General features: G+C 33.1%; 4 protein-coding genes across 4 annotated transcripts in view; 3 read left to right on the top strand and 1 right to left on the bottom strand.

Annotated features, from left to right (window-relative positions):
- Nucleotides 1-23,999, bottom strand: part of wb (wing blister) — an 81,752-nt gene that overhangs the window by 45,760 nt on the left and 11,993 nt on the right. The gene's annotated exons all lie outside the window — the stretch shown is intronic.
- On the top strand, nucleotides 9,055-11,294 carry LOC149935986 (equistatin-like). Its single transcript, XM_090153109.1, has 4 exons — nucleotides 9,055-9,117; nucleotides 9,178-9,223; nucleotides 10,913-10,969; nucleotides 11,048-11,294. The coding sequence occupies exons 1-4, from the start codon at nucleotides 9,097-9,099 to the stop codon at nucleotides 11,221-11,223; spliced, it is 300 nt and encodes a 99-aa protein (XP_090009235.1). The 5' UTR covers nucleotides 9,055-9,096; the 3' UTR covers nucleotides 11,224-11,294.
- LOC149935985 (uncharacterized) lies at nucleotides 14,787-18,321 on the top strand. Its single transcript, XM_090153945.1, has 4 exons — nucleotides 14,787-14,959; nucleotides 15,020-15,065; nucleotides 17,961-18,017; nucleotides 18,089-18,321. Exons 1-4 carry the CDS (start codon nucleotides 14,939-14,941, stop codon nucleotides 18,265-18,267), a joined length of 303 nt encoding a protein of 100 aa, XP_090010071.1. The 5' UTR covers nucleotides 14,787-14,938; the 3' UTR covers nucleotides 18,268-18,321.
- LOC149935984 (uncharacterized) lies at nucleotides 19,318-22,125 on the top strand. Its single transcript, XM_090154040.1, has 6 exons — nucleotides 19,318-19,365; nucleotides 19,434-19,486; nucleotides 19,568-19,631; nucleotides 21,099-21,251; nucleotides 21,316-21,403; nucleotides 21,990-22,125. Exons 2-6 carry the CDS (start codon nucleotides 19,466-19,468, stop codon nucleotides 22,066-22,068), a joined length of 405 nt encoding a protein of 134 aa, XP_090010166.1. The 5' UTR covers nucleotides 19,318-19,365; nucleotides 19,434-19,465; the 3' UTR covers nucleotides 22,069-22,125.

The raw sequence follows: 23,999 nt of genomic DNA, 5'->3' as shown, positions 1-23,999 counted from the left end.
TTTGAAGGTACAAAGACGAGCACGAGCGACAATTAAAAATGTATTGTAGAAGCTGGCGACTTTTTTATTTTAATTTCGTAAGATAAAGAATTTTAACGCGCTATTTTCTATTTCCTGTAAAAAATAAGCCTTTTTCGAGGTTGATGCAAGTCCTTCTTAGGGTAGGTGGTCTGTGCTAAGCCAAAGTACGTTATTTTTACTTTTGAAAGACTTTCAATTCGCAATAAGCCTTGGTTGATTCTTCAAATAGGCTGTGGGCGGGGATTTTTCAGGCATAGTTACTTTAGCAGTTGCAATAATATGGTCATTAAAAAATAGCGTTGGGATAATAAAAGATGTCGTACTAATAAGTATTACCATAAGTCTATAATATTGTTCCATACGTTTGTCACTTTGTGGAATATTTTACTGAGAGCTAGTAACGGAGTGATGTCATCACAAGAAGAGAATCTCCCCCTAGCGAGGCGCTGTCAAAGGCTACGAGTGACGCGTTACCAAGCGGACGCAAAACGGTGAAGAAGCCCGTATTGTAGTCTGTCTTGTGAATTGCTATCAGTAAATCTTTTACATATGAAAAATAGTAAGTGTCACACTTATGTAACAATATTATAAACTTATGGTATTACGCTACTTATGATGTTATATGACTTCCCAGAAGCGAGGCGTGATTCTAAGCTTCAACCACCCGGAGATTTCAATAAGAAACAAATTATCGACTATTTGTTTACTCATCCCATACACGAAGCGGCGAAAGAATCAGCTTTGAGCTCCATGGTATTCTGGGATGAAACTAAAACTGGATGCGCTTTCTTAGTCTCGCACGTCATCTATTTTGAATGATCCGAAAAATAAAATACCCCTAAAAATGAAGGAAGGGGGAAGGAAGGGTGGAAGGGGGGATCTGGAAGCGAGATGAATCGATCTTTCTGTTCAAGAGCGATCTCGAACTGGGCCAAGCAACGAATAATGAAGCGTGAGTGAAATGAAGGGGAGAGTTTGAAAGATTGATCCTCGAGAACAACCCTTCTATATTGTACCTCAATTTCTCCTCTTTTTGCTCGCTCCCGGCCATTTTTTCCACTCGCAAATAGTTCTCAAGTTATACTTCCTGTTCGTTTCGCGTCTGTTCGCCCTTTGTTCAAATAAAGTTTAAAACGGGGCTCTGCGCGTCATAATCTGATTTGGTTCAAGAATATAATAGAGGCGTATTTCGCATCCATTGTTAATTTAAAGGGATTTTGTTGAAATATTTTTGTTTTATTAAAAGGAAAAATCACAACTGATTATAAATTGTACCGTTTCTAGAATTTTTATATGAGAGCGTAATAATCTCTTTCGTTTCCCACTCCCCAGGCAAGTTTCCGAAAAAAAAGTAGCTTATGGAGACGCTGGCGCCATCTGTATACGAAAAGATGTACTATAAACTAAATTTTTTCCCTTTGATGTAATTATCTACCCACCGAGTTTTAATATTTAAATACCAGTAGTTTGACAAGGTATTTATCCTTTTCTCACGCAGAAATAACCCCAAAATATTTTAAATTATAATATAGTATTCAGTATTCAAAATGGAACGCGCCTTTTACGTAGTTAACGTTAAAATATTATAAAGACGCGTGTCACCGCCGCGAAGTTTAAAACTACTAATTTACCCTAATTTACATAAATATATCATTCCATAAACGAACTCATCGAGCAATTTACTAACCGAGAAGGAACATCCCTTGAATAAAAATTACTTTTACCCCTTCAAAAATTCCACAAAACCACCATTTTATTTGGCCATTTTGCGTCCAAAAAATCAGTATCCCCTCTTTCGTAAATTCTACGATACAAATTAAGTGATTCATCATGTTACTGGTGGTATAAAAAAACACCTGTATATATATTGTTTTAACCTTTCTGGATAGGGAAGATATCATAAATATACGCCCAACGTGTACATATTTCGATGGTTATGGTTACACGTGGAATTTCCAATGTGTATTTTCGTACTTTTTTTTTGCGGGGCCCCCAGAAATTGTTTCCTACAGTCCGGGATAAAAAAAGTGGAGGCCCCCAATGGTGGGTCATTCGCTGGTGGAAGCGATGAAAAATTAGACACAAGTGAACGAAAAAAAAAACAAATACATTCCTATATTCGACCAGATGGAAATTTGTAGCCCGCAGTCTCGATACGGAGAGTGAGACATCACGGTGTATCACTGATACGTGATAAACCAGACATCAGAAACCATTATTTTTAACTTGGCCGAGAGGACACGGAACCCCAAAATAAACCGCAACGAACGTACCATAAAATTTAATGGTAATTTTAAAATATAATAGACGTAAATATTAGCAGCAAGGGCAGTTGCCTCGAAATAATTTAATGGTTTTCAAGTAGTAATACAGAGGTTAAGCACGAAATAGCAAACGTGTAGGAGTCTAGTCTTTATTTAACTATCCTAACAATTTAAGAGTATTTCATATTACCAAAAGTAACATAAGAATCAAAAGTGTGTTAGAACGTTATAGTAGTAAATGAGAGTTTGTCGCAAAGTAAAATAGGGAAACGAAGGGGGTTGGAAAATGCGTCATCAAAATCGAGGTACTGCAGAGCCACCGAGTGAGGCGTTTTAGAACGTATGTCTACGGGCCCGTAAATCGAAGAGCCAGATTATAGACGAAATATAATATTGCTAGTACTATTCCAACTAGTAGGTTGTGTAATCTATAGTGTGACTAGGTCCCACTAGAAATTTTAATAGGCGCGAAGGCAGTGGCGTCGCTAGGGGGGGGGGCGGTCCGCCCCGGGTGCCACCCGGTTTGGCGTTATTTGGGGGTGACATCCGACCGTGAAAACACACACTATAGAGACTATTAAGTAGCCCACCATGATATCCGCCCCGGGTGTCACCCATGCTAGCTACGCCACTGCGCGAAGGTACAGCTGACACACTTTTGGGTCTTATGCTACTTTTGGTTTTACTCAAGCGTCAGTATTACTAGACAAATTGCAACAACAATTTTACTCACAATGTCGGCCTTTGAGTCAGGTAAACACTCGAAAACTTGTACGATTGCGGACGTAGCTTTGTGTTCAATCTACACTCCGCTACAAGCTCCCCCGTTCGCGTTTTCGAGGGCTGATTGTTCAAAATGCTTCTTTTTCCAAAAAGGAAAATGTAAAATACTTTCTTCATCTTAAAACGCAAAATACAAAGTGCATTTTGAAAATTTGTTTCTCTAAATGCAAAATGTAAAATGGTTTTTGCAGTTCAAAATAAAATTACCAAATTTGGAAAAGGGTTTATCAAAATGCAATTTTTTTTACAAATGCATTTTGTATTTAATTTTTAATAATTAATTGGTAATTATTATACAATCAGAGTGCCCTATAAGTGAGCAGTCCATTGCTTTTGATAGTGAAATTCTTCACCAATTATTGCATGGCGGTCGCTATTCAGCAGACATCTTTTACGCTCGGGCGTCCGTTGAAATCCAACGTTAAGATAATAGTATCAAAAGTCAAAATTTCAGCCAGAGATTCCAACAGTAGACCGGTTTCGCCCTTTTGGGGCTCATCAGTACTGTGTAGAAACTCTGGCTTTACTCGGAAATCTGCCGATATCAGTAGAACTAATATACAATCAGAGTGCCCTATAAGTGAGCAGTCCATTGCAATTTATAGTGAAATTCTTCACCAATTATTGCATGGCGGTCGCTATTATCTTAACGATGGATTTCAACGGACGCCCGAGCGTAAAAGATGTCTGCTGAATAGCGACCGCCATGCAATAATTGGTGAAGAATTTCACTATAAATTGCAATGGACTGCTCACTTATAGGGCACTCTGATTGTATATTAGTTCTACTGATATCGGCAGATTTCCGAGTAAAGCCAGAGTTTCTACACAGTACTGATGAGCCTTAAAAGGGCGAAACCGGTCTACTGTTGGAATCTCTGGCTGAAATTCTGACTTTTGATAATTGGTAATTAATTATTAATGAATAATAATCACGTAGAGATTTCAAAGCCATCCTCGCAGCCAGCGTGGGAAATAAAGCGGTGGCGCTGTACGAATGTTCGTCTGCTTCTGAGTAAGTGAATAGTTCAGTATCGTCATCTATGATTACTTGGGAGTAAATAGCAGACGAACTTTCTCTACAAGAGCCGCGATGATGGTACCAGAGTAAAAACATTTTGTAAAATGTTATTCCGCATATCAAACCCAAAAAATGTGAAATACAAAAATGTTTCCTAGAAATTAAAATGTAAAATACTTTTTATAATTCAAAACCCTTAAAGGACTGTAAACTAACACTTGAATTTCCAATGACATAACCAATGATATGTCTTCTGGCGCTCTAATACACCAAATGTTTCAACAGAAAATGTTGTTAATTTTGAAAGCAACAGCTTGACGATTTGGTGGCTCCCGATAGTACAATAAATGTTCTCTGGGGGTCTCACCTTTTCACAACCTCCAATGGGATTATTTGGGGTTTTATTATCGTCTGCTATTCTCTCTGCTATATACTCTCCTGTATATTATTTACAAATTAGGTTTAACCGGTCAAAATTACTTAAGACATATAATAGCGATACTGTATAATAAACAGATGGCGCTTAAATAAAACATCCTTCAACGAGTTTTTTATTATTAAAAAATGTTAAAACGCTTGTGCACAAGATCAATTCGTTGTTTTAATTTTAACTATGTCCCCTCGGAGGGGTTTTACAATCACTGTGTCTGTCTGCCAGCGCTGCGAACCCTTACGCATTTTCGAGTTCGCAGTTTCTGGGAATTAGGGAAAAACGTTTTACAAAAGCGCCCTATTTTTGTCATTGGGTGTAGTATATATTGGTTCAACATGCGTTAGTATCGGGCGGGATTCGAACCCAAGAACTCCTGCACGACAGGAGAGCTTTCTATCACAGAACCATCGATACATGTAACGCTTCACTGAAACTTAGAAACTCTTCCGAGGATAGGTATATTTTGGCTTGCCAACTTGTTATTACCTCTCCGAGGGGACTTTGTACCCTGGAGGGGTATTACAATCACCGTGTCTGTCTGTGAGTCTGTCCTGCGAACGCGTTCGCATTTCCCGTGCAAAGGTTAATCATTGCGTACGCAGTTTCTCGAAAGCTCTGCGTTCGCAGTTTCTCAAAGGGTTGGCAAAACCACCGTGTGACGGTCAGCGTTAACGGATTCATTTGCGGTTTGGTTTGGATGGCGTTTTTTCGCTCACCGTCGTGACGGTTTGGTGTATTACGCTTTTGTAATGTTTATGCGTAGGTTGTGAATGTTGAGTTCGTGTTATGACGGTTGTGAGTGTTGAGTTTGTTGTGTTTGTGTTTTGATGGTTGTGCATGTTGAATTCGTGTTATGTCAGTTGCGGGTGCGGGTGTAGAGATTGTGGTGGGACTGTGTTACGATGGTTGTAGATATTGAGAATGTTGCGTTTGTACTTAAAGCCACCAATGCTTGTTAAGTTACGGTGTTTTTCTAAAAAACAGCTTTGGCGAATGTCATTTACAAAGTTATAACGTTAGGTACTATAATTTATTCTTCATCATTTTAAATATTTATAAATTATATTAATCTTATATTTATAAATTATATTAATCTTATATTTATAAATTATATTAATCTTATATTTATAAATTATATTAATCTTATATTTATAAATTATATTAATCTTATATTTATAAATTATATTAATCTTATATTTATAAATTATATTAATCTTATATTTAATTAAATATTTATAAATTATATTAATCTTATATTTATAAATTATATTAATCTTATATTTAATTAAATATTTATAAATTATATTAATCTTATATTTAATGAAATATTTATAAATTATATTAATCTTATATTTAATTAAATATTTATAAATTATATTAATCTTATATTTAATTAAATATTTATAAATTATATTAATCTTATATTTAATTAAATATTTATAAATTATATTAATCTTATATTTAATTAAATATTTATAAATTATATTAATCTTATATTTAATTAAATATTTATAAATTATATTAATCTTATATTTAATTAAATATTTATAAATTATATTAATCTTATATTTAATTAAATATTTATAAATTATATTAATCTTATATTTAATGAAATATTTATAAATTATATTAATCTTATATTTAATTAAATATTTATAAATTATATTAATCTTATATTTAATTAAATATTTATAAATTATATTAATCTTATATTTAATTAAATATTTATAAATTATATTAATCTTATATTTAATTAAATATTTATAAATTATATTAATCTTATATTTAATTAAATATTTATAAATTATATTAATCTTATATTTAATTAAATATTTATAAATTATATTAATCTTATATTTAATTAAATATTTATAAATTATATTAATCTTATATTTAATTAAATATTTATAAATTATATTAATCTTATATTTAATTAAATATTTATAAATTATATTAATATTATATACAGGGTGTCCATTTTTATTCGAAAAAGTGATTTTTCTCAATAACCGTTGTAGTTAGAATTTTTAAATTTTCTGTGTGAATTGTAAGTACCGGGGGCCACTGTTGTACATAATGTTTATCGATTTTAAAATAATATTTTAAAATTTTGAAAAAATAAATTTTGATGTATTGGAGCTCGTAAAATTTTGTCAATTAGAAAAATGTAGAGCGACGTCGAAAACATAAGAATAACGTTTGGTCGTTGAAAACTCAATCATTTTTCACGAAATTACACGCGTTTGAAAATTAACTTAACGGGTAAACAAAATAATTGGAAAAATCAAAAACTAGAATCTTTTGGATGCAGTGAAAGTCATAAGACAATATTATTGTTAGACTGAACTAAATATAAGTTTTATTTATTTAAATTTAATTTAATGAAAAATAACCGAAAGTCCAAAAACAATATCCCCGAAATTAGAAACGTGAAATCTTGAAGGTTCCCCGAGTATTTACTGAACGAAAATGTGCTATGGTAATATAGCATTTAAATGAGAGTTAGAAATTTAGAATCTTGCATTAAATAAATAAAAATAATATTTAGTTCATCCTAAAAATAATATTGTCTTACGACTTCCACTGCATCCAAAAGATTCTAGTTTTTGATTTTTCCAATTATTTTGTTTACCCGTTAAGTCAATTTTCAAACGCGTGTAATTTCGTGAAAAATGATTGTATTTTCAACGACCAAACGTTATTCTTATGTTTTCGACGTCGCTCTACATTTTTCTCATTGACAAAATTTGACGAGCTCCAATACATCAAAATTTATTTTTCAAAATTTTAAAATATTATTTTAAAATCGATAAACATTATGTACAACAATGGCCCCCGGTACTGACAATTCACACAAAAAATTTCAAAATTCTAACTACAACGGTTATTGAGAAAAATCACCTTTTCGATTGAAAATGGACACCCTGTATAATTAAATATCTGAGCATTTTAATTTATTTGGTCGTGTTCAGGAACTGAACTCGGGTCGCATCGTTACAATGCAGATAGTTCACCGCCGAGCCATTGACTTCCTTTAGGAAAATAAAAAGTAAAGAAACCATTATGATAAGGCGGGTTTTTTACCTTTTAATAACGCTTAGAAAAAGGATAATTATTCAAAACTCCCGCGGAAACTATATAAAAGTAATAATATAGCGCCACCGTGTGGAGAACTATCAATCAAACCGGGTAAAAAATATAATCTCTTCAATTTTTCGAACTTTAGTCAAATCTCGAGGGGTTAAATAAAAACACGAAATAAAGGTATATAAGGCCGTTGCCGTCAATTTAGAAGATTTAGTCTTTCTTAGTTCTTGGCTGTCAGACGAAATACTCAACCTGTGAGGCTAATTAAGTAGATTGGAAGTAATTAGTAGCGAACAGATTTCAGCTGTTAATTAAGACGGAGTTTATAGTTAGGTAGTTTGAATTTAGTTAAAATTACTCAGTATAATTTATAATATTTACTTAAGTGTAAGTGTGTTTTGGTTTATGTTTCAATCACGATGAACTAAGACAAATCTAGTCTTAGACACTTAAGTACCAGTTCTGTACAATTACGTAGAAGGGATATATATTGTTGGGTTATTGATGAAAGTTAATTCTAGAACGTTCCATAGACTGTTCTGAATAAAAATAAACATTTATAATTTTGCATAATTCTGGTTGCCATTTTATTTTCTAATCACTCGCCCACAACATTAAAGTTCTGGCAATCCCGAATCAACTAATTTTTCGATATAACGGCGACGGGATATAATTCTCGTAAATTTATCGCGGGGCCTTAGGGAATATTCTTTTAACAAAATTTCGATAATCTATCGTTTAATTAAAATCGGCCCGATTCCGTTAAAATTATAAACCAAAAAGCGAACGGTCGTTATAATACCCTCTGTAGATATTTCTTTCATTAAAATTTGCTTTGTATTATATTCAACTGACAAACTTGTACTGTAAAAAGGGTTTAATTCAATTGTGCATTGTTATAGTACGTCTAACTCACTGTTGTAACTACTTAACTTATGATATTCTGAATAAATTGAAATTGGTCGTTTCGTCTCAATTATTTTAATTATAATTAAAATTTTCTACCGGGCGGGATAGAACTGGGATAACATTTTTAACAAATAACTCTAAATTGCGGAGATAAATCTTTAAGGGTTATCTCGAGAACTTAATACCACTAGGGACAATTCTTCCGAGGAGAGGTATATTTTGGCTTGCCAACTTGTTTTATTATTTGCGCAAGAAAGTTTTTGCTAAAGTTCAGGCTAAACTTTACGCATAAATTTGGCGTTTTCCAACTTAGCGCAACGTATACAGATAACAGTTTCGAAATACAGTGATAGCAAACGACCATTTTGTTAAACATCAATAGCAAATACATTACTACAATATCTCAATAAGTAAATCGAAAACTGGCTTTACCATTATTTACGACGTTACCTTTTCACGGGGAAAAACCGTAACTCACGTGTAAACAATTATCATTATTTGGTTGTTCAAAAGACATGATATATAGATATCGAGCGATATATAAAGATACATTTCGTTGTTCCACTTCATTCGTAAAAATGAAGCTGTTTCTTAGTTTAGTAAGTAATATTTTTCAACATAAAGAACTTCATTTAATTAAATGATTAATTTAAATGTAGGTGTCTTGCGTCGTTCTTGTTCTTTTGGTGCTGCCTTCGATACAGGGTAAGTGCATTCCATAAAATAGATAGGATTTAGTTGAATCTTGGACGAATGGGTCCAATGTTAAATATTGGACGAACTCGTCCAATGTGGAATCTGTCATTAAATCGTCCAATGTTGAATCTGTGATGAAATCATTCAATGTTGATTCTTGGACGAATTCGTCCGTTGTTGAATCTGTGATGAAATCGTCCAAATTTGAATCTTGGACGAATTCTTCCGTTGTTGAATCTGTGATGAAATCGTCCAAATTCGAATCTTTGATGAAATCATTCAATGTTGATTCTTGGACGAATTCGTCCGTTGTTGAATCTGTGATGAAATCGTCCAATTTTGAATCGGTGATAAAATCGTCCAATTTCGAATCTGTGATGAAATCGTCCAATTTTGAATCTGCGATGAAATCTCCAATTTTGAATCTGTGATGAAATCGTGCAATTTTGAATCGGTGATAAAATCCTCCAATTTTGATTATTGGATGAAATCATTCAATGTTGATTCTTGGATGAAATCATTCAATGTTGGTTCTTGGATGAAATCATTCAATGTTGATTCTTGTATGAAATCATTCAATGTTGATTCTTGTATGAAATCATTCAATGTTGGTTCTTGGATGAAATCATTCAATGTTGATTATTGGATGTAATCATTCAATGTTGATTCTTGGATGAAATCATTCAATGTTGATTCTTGGATGAAATCATTCAATGTTGATTCTTGGATGAAATCATTCAATGTTGATTATTGGATGCAATCATTCAATGTTGATTATTGGATATAATCATTCAATGTTGATTCTTGGATGAAATAATTCAATGTTGATTCTTGGATGAAATCATTTAATGTTGATTCTTGGATGAAATCATTCAATGTTGATTCTTGGATGAAATCATTCAATGTTGATTCTTGGATGAAATCATTTAATGTGATTCTTGGATGAAATCATTCAATGTTGATTCTTGGATGAAATCATTCAATGATGATTCTTGGATGAAATCATTCAATGTTGATTCTTGGATGAAATCATTCAATGTTGATTCTTGGATGAAATCATTCAATGTTGATTCTTGGATGAAATCATTCAATGTTGATTCTTGGATGAAATCATTCAATGTTGATTCTTGGATGAAATCATTCAATGTTGATTCTTGGATGAAATCATTCAATGTTGATTCTTGGATGAAATCATTCAATGTTGATTCTTGGATGAAATCATTCAATGTTGACTCTTGGACGAGTTCGTCCAATGTTGAATCTGTGATGAAAAAGTCCAATGTCGATTCTTTTATTAATTTGTCCAATGTTAAATCTGTGGTGATATCAAAGTTGTTTGGCAAAATATTTCTTTATAAAGATTGAAATGTAGAAACTAAGACTACCTTTTGAATTTGGCACAGAAAAAAAATTAAATATTATAATTGTTTTTAATTTTATTCAGTTTTGTACATCCAAAAGCCTTTGTGGGGTTTAGCCCCAAAATACAATAAAACTTTCCCCGATTGGCACTAAAATATATCCATGTTTAAGTTTCAAAACATTCGGACAACACATTCCTCGAAAAGAACCGATATCATTCAGTGTCGTACTCATGTCTTTATATTACTAACGCTTCTACAGAATATTCCTTGAAAAAAGAAGTCAAATTAAATTTCAACGCGTTCGCATTTGATAATTGTTGAATGCTATTTAAAGGGACCGAGACTGGATTATGTCAAAAGATGGTGAGCCAAATAAAAGGAGCAAGTAGAAGTAAGAAGAGCAACAACTGCCAAATCATTATTCGAATTTTAATTACTTATTATTTTAATTTTAATTATTTCGACGTAGGGCCACCAGCCGGGAAATTTGTACCACAATGTGACGAAAACGGCAATTTCAAGAGTAAACAATTTCACGGGTCAACCGGCTTCGCCAGATGCGTTAACGTCAAAACTGGCGAGATAATTAAACAACAAAAAATCCGAGGAGAACCATTACTATGCGATCCCCAACAAACTGTATAAACATATTATTTAAAATGTAAAATAAAATTTCATTAAAATGAAATAAACCAAAGACGTATTGCCAGAGAAAAGAGTGATGCTTGCATTCAAGCCTTTGTGAACTGGGTTTGAATATTGATACATTGCGAGCATAAGCCTATCGAAAGGTCCCCATAACTTAGGGTCTCGCATAGGGCCACGTGTGCATTATCTAACAGAAATTAATTTCTTCACTCATAGACACAAAGGCGTTTGAATTTTATTCGTTTCCGGATTCAGGCCCGGAAATAGAAAAATGAAAAGGAGAAGATTCTGGATTTTCAGCACAATTTTTAAAACTCTATGACCTTTTAAAGTCTTCGTTTTTACCCTATAGACTATTGGTCCATCAGACGTCAACGGTACATATTCTATTTTCATAATTAAACTTAACGTATTAGCATAAGCAACAAAATAACGTAATTACGTTAGTGGAATTCTTTAATTTAATTCTTACTTTCACTGTCTATTTTAATTTGATCGCCCATTCATTTTGCTCAAAAATTATATTAACTATAATTGTGTAATTTTCAGGATGTACACTATCGGGGCAAGTCGTTGTTATTTGTAAATTTCAGCCAAAACCGTGACTTTTTTCACGGTTTTCGAATTTTTATTTTTTAACGCTAGGTGGTAGATGAAACGTTATAGAGCACACTCGAACACCTTAAATGAAATTGGTTTGCTCGGAATAGGTCAATTAGTCACTGAAAAAAAAACAAGTTGGTAGTAGGTGGCCTTAGCTTTTTCACAACTAATTTAAAAAAATATATATATATATATCTAAAATGTAATGTTTGTATGGCTGCTAAAAATGAACGTTTTTCATACGAATTTTTTTTTGGTTATTAATTTTGAGGAAAAAAAACTAGTTCCAAAAGTGTTACAAAATTTAAAAAAGGAGGTTGTAAGAAGTCTACAAAAATGTCTAATTTATGCCAACTGAATTTCCCCAAGCATTTTTTGCATTTGCACTTAGTTTAAATTAAGGTTTCCTTTTAAATATTTAAAGTTCGGAGTCACCATTATTAAAATCATTATCTCAACGTATTATTAATTATAATAATAATAATTAAGTACCCCTCGTTATAGCCGCGAGTCATCAAAACGCGGGTCTAGTAAATCAGTTATTTCAAATGTTCTATCCTGACAGTCCACCAGATCACCACACTATTCTCCGTACTGTTTGTAACTTTAAAGATGATGGTAACGTGAATCCCAGATTCCGCGGACGGGGACATCATAACATTAATATGTAAGACACAGTCAACGCCTACTTTGCCGCCTACCCTCGAGCAAGTATAAGAATGGCATGCTCCGATTTGGACTTGTAAACGTATTATATTTGGAGTGTCCTTGACCACCATTAGTTTCACGCTCCACCATGCTCTTCACGATGGTGAGAGGCGACTTAGATTGGACTTTTGCAACTAGTTAAGTACCATGGCCGATGCAAATGAAAATTTCCTCCATTTGCTCCTCGTGTCCGATGAGTGCTCATTCTCGAGAGATGCCCCTTTTAACAGACAGAAAAACCACGTGTAGAGCGATGGAAATCCGCACTGGGGATTTCCTCACCACAATCAGGTCCAATTTCGCTTCAACGTCTGGGCGGTCTACTTGGAAATCGCGTTATTGGACCATGTTTTCTACCAAATCGGGGAGAACTACTTGGCCTTCCTACAGAATTAAGTTTCAGAAGCGTTGGAACATGTACCTTTGACCGTCATCCCACACCATTGGTTCCAGCATGACGGTGCGCCTTCTCACCAGAAAAGAGGTGTGGAACAACTCCATAACATTGAGATCCCTGGGCTTTGTATCGGAACGCCAGTCTTTTTCCTGGAGGGAAGTTTTTAAGATGCCAGTCACTAGCGAAGAAGACTTTCGCTAGATAATTTTTGCAGCGTTTCGACTCGTAGCTCCAGCTATGGTCCCTGGTTCATTTAAAAATATGCTGTATCGCATACACGAACGTATAGTGGAATTATTTAACGTCATTTAGTATAAGACTGGTACATTTGTCAATTTTATAACACTTTCGGAAATCGTTTTTTTTTCTCAAAATTAATTAGCAATAAAAAATTAGTTTTAAAAAACGTTCATTTTTAGCAGTCATACAAACATTATGATTTAGATAGGTTTCTTTTTTAATTAGTTGTGAAAAGACTAAGGTCACCTACTACCAACTTGTTATTTTTCATGACCTAATATCTCAGTGATAAATTGACCTATTCCGAATAAACCAATGTCCTTCATGTTTTTCGAGTGTGCTCTACAACTTGCTCATTGATAGTTTTCGTCTACCACCTAGCGTTAAAAAAAATCCCAAATCGTGAAAACTGTCCCGATATTTCTGAAATTTTCAAATAACAACAACTTGCCCCGATAGTGTAGATCCTGAAAATTTCACATTTATAGTTAATATAATTTTGGAGCAAAATGCCTGGGGCGATCAAATTAAAATAGACAGGGAAAGTACGAAATAAATTAAAGAATTCCACTAACGTAATTAGGTTATTTGGTTGCTTGTGCTAATACGTTAAGTTTAATAATGAAAATAGAATATGTACCATGCATTGACGTCTGATGGACCAATAGTCTAGATGGGAAAATAGAAGGCTTTAAAGGGTCATAGAGTTTGAAAAATGGTGCTGAAAATCCAGAATCTCCTCCTTTTCCGTACCTCATAATTTCTAGGTAATATGGTTTTTGAGAAAATGCCTGGGGTGATTAAATTAAAACACTCTGCGGGAGGGCCCCACAGATCTTAGCTCCGCCACTGTGTATTCACATTCTTAAGAACCTTTTAAGCTATATTATGAAATTAGGTGATACTTAGTAAATATAGTAGAATTTTATACTCGTAATGAGTGCCAACAAAACTTAACAATATTTCATACAGAAAGTGTCCGACAACACATCTAGAGGTTGACATGATATTTGTCAAATGTCACTGTGAAATGACACATGAAAATTACGGGAAAACAACCTGCCTAATCTCTGGCTAGCCCCGCGCATTGAAATATAGCACCGTGTGTGTTGGAAAACCAAATTCTACTGCTGCATTTGATTTTAATTTTTCGTTGTAAGTTTATAACGAAAAACGAATTACTTAATTACTGGTCAAATAAAATCACGTCCTGGGATGCGTTATGACGTTAGAAATGCATCTATCGTTTTGAGCAATCGAATTCGAGGTAGCTTGAGAATTATCTCGTTATCAATTTTAATTTACATTATTTTGACCTGATCCTGTCAGAAAACACAAACTATAACGTCAAAATTGAGATTCAAATATATTCGTTTATTTTCGGTGTCGAACGTTGAAATAAACATAAAATAATTCGTGTACAGTGAAACGTGACTATTCTACGTGTTCCAGCTTAATATAATACGTGTTTTTCGCGCTTTCCAACCCGCGCAATAGGTAGAGGTGATTTGTAATTATATTACAAACAGATGGAAACTCCTACTTTGTGCAAAACAACATTTCTACAATACCTCTATAACTAAATCGAAAAACTAGCTTTATCATTATTGCCGAGGTCGCTTTCAATGGGAATATCCGAAACTCACGTCTATATTATCGTAAAAATTGTCATTCACGTCATAATATCATTATTCAAAAGTCATTATATCTAGATGTCGTGCGATATATAAAGAGACATTCCGCAGTTTCGCTTCATTCGTAAAAATGAAGCTGTTCCTTAGTTTGGTACGTATTATTTTTAGATTTAAATAACTTCATTACATTAAATGATTAATTTAAATGTAGGTGTCTTGCGTCGTTCTTGTTCTTTTGGTGCTGCCTTCGATACAGGGTAAGTGCATTCCATAAAATAGATAGGATTTAGTTGAATCTTGGACGAATGGGTCCAATGTTAAATATTGGACGAACTCGTCCAATGTGGAATCTGTGATGAAATCATTCAATGTCGATTCTTGGACGAATTCGTCCGTTGTTGAATCTGTGATGAAATCGTCCAAATTTGAATCTTTGATGAAATCATTCAATGTTGATTCTTGGACGAATTCGTCCGTTGTTGAATCTGTGATGAAATCGTCCAAATTTGAATCTTTGATGAAATCATTCAATGTTGATTCTTGGACGAATTCTTCCGTTGTTGAATCTGTGATGAAATCGTCCAAATTTGAATCTGTGATGAAATCATTCAATGTTTATTCTTGAAAGAAAAACTCGTCCAATGTTGAATCTCAAATGAAATCGTCCAATGTTGAAAATGTGATGAAATCATTCAATGTTGATTCTTGGACGAATTCGTCTTTTGTTGAATCTGCGATAAAATCGCCCGTTGTTGAATCTGAAATGAAATCGTTCAATGTTGAATCTGTGATGAAATCATTCAATGTTGATTCTTGGATGAATTCGTCTTTTGTTGAATCTGCGATAAACTCGTCTAATGTTGAATCTGAAATGAAATCATTCAATGTTGGTTCTTGGATGAAATCATTCAATGTTGATTCTTGGACGAATTCTTCCGTTGTTGAATCTGTGATGAAATCGTCCAAATTTGAATCTGTGATGAAATCATTCAATGTTTATTCTTGAAAGAAAAACTCGTCCAATGTTGAATCTCAAATGAAATCTCCAATGTTGAAAATGTGATGAAATCATTCAATGTTGATTCTTGGACGAATTCGTCTTTTGTTGAATCTGCGATAAAATCGCCCGTTGTTGAATTTGAAATGAAATCGTTCAATGTTGAATCTGTGATGAAATCATTCAATGTTGATTCTTGGATGAATTCGTCTTTTGTTGAATCTGCGATAAACTCGTCTAATGTTGAATCTGAAATGAAATCATTCAATGTTGGTTCTTGGATGAAATCATTCAATGTTGATTCTTGGACGAATTCGTCTTTTGTTGAATCTGCGATAAAATCGTCCGTTGTTGAATTTGTGATGAAATCATTCAATGTTGATTCTTGGACGAATTCTTTTTTTGTTGAATCTGCGATAAAATCGTCCGTTGTTGAATCTGAAATGAAATCGTTCAATGTTGAATCTGTGATGAAATCATTCAATGTTGATTCTTGGACGAATTCGTCTTTTGTTGAATCTGCGATAAAATCGTCCGTTGTTGAATCTGTGATGAAATCGTCCAATTTTGAACGTGTGATGAAATCATCAATGTTGATTCTTGAACGAATTCTTACAATGTCGAATCTGTGATGAAATAGTCTAATGTCGAATCTGTGATGATTTAGTACAATGTTGAATCTGTGATGAATTAGTACAATGTTGAATCAGTGATGAATTAGTACAATGTTGACTGGGATGAATTCGTTCAACGTGGAATCTGTGACGAGACTATAAGTCCGAGTAAAACGTAGTTTGTACAATAATGCGTGCCTTTTTAAAAAGACAAAAAACTATACAAGATCACAATTTTAATAGTAAAACCGCAGTTTATAGAGACACTACTATATTCATTAGGATTATCTTTTGAATTTAAATTACATCGCCAATACATTTGGTTTAAAAATTTCGACCTAGAAGAATCATATCTTGACGCGGAATAATAAAATTTTAATATTTCTACATTTTATTAAGTTTTGTACTATCCAAAGCCTAGTTTATGGTGTTTTACCCCAAAAATTCGACAAAGCTTTCACCGATTGGAACCAAAATCTAACCGCATCCGCCGTAACTGTTAGGTTTAATTAAGTTAAGCACTTAGACAAAATGTACCAACATTTTTCCGAGGCCAATTAACACTTTTTCATTATCCCAACACAATTTTATAAACGGTATAATCTATTTCACCAATGTAAAATAAATCATAACGAGCGCGTAAGGACTAGTTTGGATTATCCAATTAACGATTAGCCAATCGAAAACTAAACTATTCTCTGTTTTCCCTGATCATTTCAAGAGATTTTCCCTGACTTTTTAAGTCCACAATTTTTATTTTATATTTTACTTTTATCAGAAGTTAATAAATTTAAATGGACTTATATTTCAGTAAAAAGGTTATTGCAATGTTAAAAAATTGCTTTAGTCCCATTCGACCGAAATCCCATTCGACCGAAGGCGGTTTTTGAGGTGTCCCATTCGACCGAATTCCGCCGAAACGTGCGGTTTTTATGTGTCCCATTCGACCGAACGCTGCTATATAAATTGGCTTTTGGAATGAGCATGAATTATATTTTTATCTTCACCTAGTCAAGAAAAGTAACTGAACCAAAACTGAAATAGTAAACTTAACCAACTCTAACCTAACCTAACCTAACCTAACCTAAACATGGATCTTCGATAGTACATCCCTTATAAATAAAATACCAAATCACCCCGCCAATTGGGCTACATTTTAAAATTCTTTCGGTCGAATGGGATTTCGGTCGAATGGGAATAAACGGAAAAAATTAGCCAAACTTTCAAGGAAATAAATGATAATCATACAATTTGTCATAAATCTAGAGTAAAATTACTTTAAAAAAGTATCAAAAGAAAATTGAATTCCCTGACTTTTTACAAATTCTTAAAATTCCCTGACATTTCCCTGACTTTTTATGCCAATTTTTAAATTCCCTTGCTTTTCCCTGACGTGTGACAACCCTGTAAAAGAATTCGACGCAGTGGCATACTTATGTCCTTATGTTACCAAAGCTTCTACCCAATATTCCTTGTAAAAAGAAGTTAAACAAAATTGTATTCGAGAAAACTAAATGTTTTTGATTGAATGCTATTTAAAGGGGCCGAAACTGGACTTTGTCAAAAGATGGTGAACCAAATAAACGAAGAAAATGGAGGTCAGGAGTTCAACAACTGCCAAATCATTATCCGAATTTTAATTACTATTATATTTATTATTTCCACGTAGGGATGCCACCACCCGGAAAATTTGTACCACAATGTGACGAAAACGGCAATTTCAAGCCGAGACAAAATAACGGGTCAACCGGTTTTGCCAAATGCGTTGATGTCAACACTGGCGAGACAATTAAAGAACAACAGAACAGAGAAGACCTTTTATCATGCGATCCCCCCAAAACTGAATAAAGATTTTATTTTAAATGTACCTTAAAATGCCATTAAAATGAAATAAATTAAACACTTATAATCTAATAGTTTATCCCTACAGCATTCGAAATTAAAAATATAGTATATAAAGTAATGCAATGTAATGCATTGTATACGCTTGAAATGTCTAAGAATCCATTACCACATAGAACATAATAATATTTAATATATAACATAATATGTAATATATAACATAATAATATTTAATATATAACATAATATGTAATATATAACATAATAATATTTAATATATAACATAATATTTAATATATAACATAATAATATTTAATACATAACACATAATATGTAATATATAACACAATATTTGATATATAACACAATATTTGATATATAACACAATATTTAATATATAACACATAAGATATAATATATAACATATAATGTATAACGCATATATATATAATATATAGTATATAACATATAACATATAATATATAACGCATATATATAATATATAATATATAATATATAATATAATATATAACATATATATAATATTTAACATGTAATATATAATATATAATATATAATATAATATATAACATATATATAATATTTAACATGTAATATATAATATATAATATTAACATATAATATATAACATATATATAATATTTAACATTTAATATATAATATTAACATATAATATATAATATATAATATTTGACATATAATTTATATAATGAAATATATCAAGAGAATTTGTACTTAATCAAGGCACAACATGACCATTCAAATGTTCTATTGACAAATTGGGGTTATCTTTTCTCCAATATATCACCTGTAATTGCGAACAATAAAATATGGTTTCATCCAATATATTAGGCCTATCACCATTAATAGCGAACAATAAAGCATAACTCACGTTAGATAGATAGACAGCGTCCCACAAACCGTGAATGAAATAATCTATATTTCAAAATCAGCGTTTTCAAAGGGGATTTACAAATTGAAGGGGCTAGTAGCTCGCCGTGTAACCTTCAATTACGGCAGTATATAAACGGAAATTGTCATTTTCTTTGACACAACCTTAGCCGACTCGTTACTCTTACACCGGTGAGTTGTAATTTCCGCAAGAAATAATTTGATCTTTATTAAATTACATCGCGAAACTTCCATTCTAGAAACCTTCTTTCGACAAAAAGGCAGTTCAAAAATGAAAATGAGTTTGAGTTTGGTAAGATGTAATTCCACATTTTATTTCGTGAAAATATTCCGTCTTCAGACTGACAAAGTTCTACTTTTGTTTGTTTTTTAGATTTTTTTCATGTTTGCGACTCTGTCGGTTTTCCCATCTATACAGGCTGCTTGGCCATTTGACGGTGAAATATAATGCTTTGTTTCCATTAGCTCGCGTCGTAGTGCACTTTTCTTTTCTCGCGTCAAAACGTTTGTACGTCCCAAAGTTGCGCGACGCGTCGTTACGCGCGCTAGTGGAAACCAAGGCTAAGTTCTAACAAATACTGCTAGTGAGATTCAGGGTCCTAGGCAAAGTTTTCTAAGCGGGCTCATTGCAGATTTTTTTTTTCTAAAAAGTGCGCCTATAGACGCTTCAATAAAACATCTTCCAGGAGATAGCCAAGAAGTTATATTTTCCGAGAACCAAGACCGGCCGGTTACTGTCTATATGCCTTTTTGAAATATGTAACCAGTGTTCCCTTTAAATGGGGAAGAATACCGTAAAAGCCTCTTTTTCGTTCAAGCTGAACGTTTCTGTTTTAACAATTACATAACTCTAGTGCTTAAAATAATTTTGATAATTCTAATATTAATAGTTAACGAGATATAAGGTCCTAACTAAAGGGTAGTTTGGGCGCTTGCCCAACTTGTTAACTCCGAGGGTCCGAATTAAAACGTAATAACTTAATTACTTTTAAATTTAAAATTGTCAAAATTATTTTAATCACCAAACAAGAGGCTGTACTACGCATAAATATAAATTTTATAAGTTAAAATATAAAATTAAAAGAGTTCAGCTTGAAATAGCGCGAAAGTAGACAATGGCTACTGTAGTCTTCCCCCTTAACCAGGTAGATTTTTATTACATTTTAATCCTTAGCAAAAACACGACGTTCTGTTTACAGGTGAAACGTTTCTATTATTTCAACAAGCAGTAACTTACAGATGCAGGTCCTGGATCTCTGATATATTACTTCTTGGCAATTTCCTTGAAGATGTTTTATTTAAGCGCCTATTGTCCGTATTGCCTAGTCAGCAACGCGGCCCTGTCGAAATTACCTTATCTTTGTACAAAATGAACTCTATGTTCAATAACATTTATTATGGTTAATAGCTTTTATACACGGTGTTTCTAATGGTTATGCAAAAATTTGAAGGAGTTGTAGGGGGTGAGTTGAGAAGTATGCCTGTTTTTCCCTATTTTCCTACGATGAGTTAAAAGAGCGCCAGAGAGGCTCCAAGTGTGGCCGACTAGCCCCTGGAAGTAGGCTGCAACAAGCGCAAAACCAAACAGCGGAGAAATGCGAACATTAAGGTTTGGGTTCGTGTGATAGGTAAAAAGAAGTTTATAAGCAAATCGAGGTAACCAGTGTAAAAAAGTATTTCAAGTCCCCGCTGCTTGGTTTTGCGCTTGTGTGAGCCTACTTCCAGGGGCTAGTAGACCACACATTGAAGATCTCTGGCGCTCTTTTAACTCATCGTTGGAAAATGGGAAAAAACAGGTATACTTCTCAACTCACGCCCTACAGCTCCTTCAAATTTTTGCAGAACCTTTTGAAACACCTTGTATATAATTTGTCTTATTTTATCGTTACTACCCGATATGCCAGATTTTAAAATGCCAGATATGATAAAAGGAATGTATACATGCCAAACAATCGTAGATGCGATGGATGGAATGGAGAATGGAATAAACCAAATGATGATAAATGAGTTCATTAAGTCTATAACGGCCGGAATGGCTGGACAAATGACGCCTATTGGTAAATCAAAGATGTTTAGAATTATACCTGTGTAAATGCATTTTAATGCGATTATATTTTATAGGAAAAAACCTTGTCGGTAATTTTAAGCCCAAATGTGACGAAAATGGAAACTTCCAAACCCGACAGTTGTGGGGCTCAACCGGATACAGGTAAATTATAGAACAAAGAAGTATTTATTTATATTAAGTAGAAATAAATATAAAACGATTCCCATAAGTACAAACAAGATTGCACTCGCGTTAACATAAGCCAGGTTCACACTTACCTTAAACTACTTGGTTTTAGATAAATTGTTTTCAAAATCAGTGGGTTCGCTTAGAATCGCTTTCTAAACGACAAGGTGGAGAAGTAAAATTGCTCGTATTTTCCAAAAAATGGGAATCAAATTCTAAATAATGTCAAATAATATTACTGTGTGTATTTTAAACATGATTAACTAATTGTTTCGGATTAATTTTATAATTTCAAAATTCTGGTCATAATTTGAAATGACGTTCAGCCTTGGCTATAAGCGAACCGGGGTGAAGCGATTTCGCCTGTGTGAACCAAGAATTATCGTCGGTGGTCAAAACTGGCATTCAAACCGACCTAAACTGTGATTTAAGCACTAGTATGACCGTGGCTAGAGAATGTGAATGCCAAATATTACTTATTCTCTGTTCACTCGAATGCATTCTTGATACGTTGATGAGTTATAGAAATATAGTTAATAATATTAAGTTTTCCCAAATAAAGCTGGTGTGTGGACACTCAAAGCGGCATGTTTAAGGGAGATTTAACCGCACCAGGCAATGCTACTACTAATTGCAAATGAAATAATTACTTAAACTGTACGTTTCATTTTAAATAAAGCAATTCGATATTTATTAAATTGTAAGCTCAAATTCACGGTGCGCAAGGCCTATGTGAAATTAAATTGATTTCCCTTTGGGCTAAAGGCGACTTAAAGGGAGTATAAAGAAGAATGTTCGATGGTGGAATAAGGATATTTATGTTAACGCTGTTAACGATTTTTAGAGTGAAAAGTCTATAAAAGCCTCTATTTCTTAAGCCTAATGCATATGCCGAGGCTGGACACGCGTGCCTTGCCTGCGAGCGTTACTCCTAGTATAGCTTAATGGAAAAGATGATGAATATTCTAAATAACTCGCTGAATAAACTTGGGAAAAACGCCTATCGTAATATAAAAAGTCATATGGTTATTTAAATAACCCTTCTCGTAATATAAAAAACTCCTATCGTAATTTAAAAACTCCTATAGTAATTTAAAAACTCCTATCGTAATTTAAAAACTCCTATCGTAATTTAAAAACTCCTATCGTAATTTAAAAACACCTATATCGTAATTTAAAAAATCCGAATCGTAATATAAAAACTCCTATCCTAATTTAAAAAATCCGAATCGTAATATAAAAACTCCTATCCTAATTTAAAAAATCCGAATCGTAATATAAAAACTCCTATCCTAATTTAAAAAATCCGAATCGTAATATAAAAACTCCTATCCTAATTTAAAAATCCGAATCGTAATATAAAATCTCCTATCCTAATTTAAAAATCCGAATCGTAATATAAAAACTCCTATCCTAATTTAAAAAATTCGAATCGTAATATAAAAACTCCTATCCTAATTTATAAAATCCGAATCGTAATATAAAAACTCCTATCCTAATTTAAAAAATCCGAATCGTAATATAAAAACTCCTATCCTAATTTAAAAAATCTACTATCGTAATATAAAAACTACTATCGTAATATAAAAATATCCTATCGTAATATAAAAAAGCTCATGCCGCAGTATCATAAATCCTATCGTAATTTAAAGACTCCTATCGTAAGTTAAAGACTCCTATCGTAAGTTAAAGACTCCTATCGTAATTTAAAGACTCGTATCGTAATTTAAAACTCCTATCGTAATAATAAAAAACTCCTATTCTAATACTGAAGAAAAAAATGCAACTAATATTGGGCTGTGAGATGAGGTGTGAGATGCCTGTGAGATGGCTAAACCTTTGCGTGTGAGATGGGCTGTGAGATAAGGTGTGAGATGAGGTGTGAGATGCCTGTGAGATGGTCTGTGAGATGACTAAACCTTTCCGTGTGAGATGGGCTGTGAGATAAGGTGTGAGATGATGTGTGAGATGGGCTGTGAGATGGTCTGTGAGACGACTGTGAGATACCAGAAAATCGCTGTATGAGATGCTCTGTGAGATGACTAAACCTTTGATTGTGAGATGGGCTGTGAGATGCCAAATAATCGCTGTATTATTACATGAAAACTTTACTAAGGTTTAGGTTATGTATTTTTATTGTTTTATTTCATTTAGCAAGACAAGTCAGTATCACTATCTTCAGGTAATATTGAAGTTCCAACAAGAACTAGCAAAATGTTATTTGTTTGCGTTACTACAGGAGAGGTTTCCCGTCATTGCAACGCCGCTGCCAGAGCAGCTCCAGTTTTGATATTTCGTATAAGCTGGTGCTATACCTCTGACACTTGAAAAGGTTTTTAAAATTATCAGATAGAGCGACGTCCAAAAGGACCTCAACGAGAAACTACATCGTAAATTTATTGAATTTCGCAGGTGGGCCTAAGATGGAATTCCTTATTGTTCAATTACAAATGAATTTTATTCAACTAGTAGATTAAGGCCATCCCAATATAATATAAAATTATCTCGGATAATAAATATTTTGAATTAGAAAATAAATTAAAAAGTAAGCAGGTTTGACTGCCTTCTAGTG

Source organism: Leiobunum rupestre, chromosome 7 (genome assembly GCF_980474605.1).
Source record: "Leiobunum rupestre chromosome 7, qqLeiRupe1.1.hap1, whole genome shotgun sequence".
Lineage (NCBI taxonomy): Eukaryota > Metazoa > Arthropoda > Arachnida > Opiliones > Sclerosomatidae > Leiobunum > Leiobunum rupestre.
Note: the sequence above shows the minus strand (reverse complement) of the source record. Positions and strands in the feature narration are given on the sequence as shown.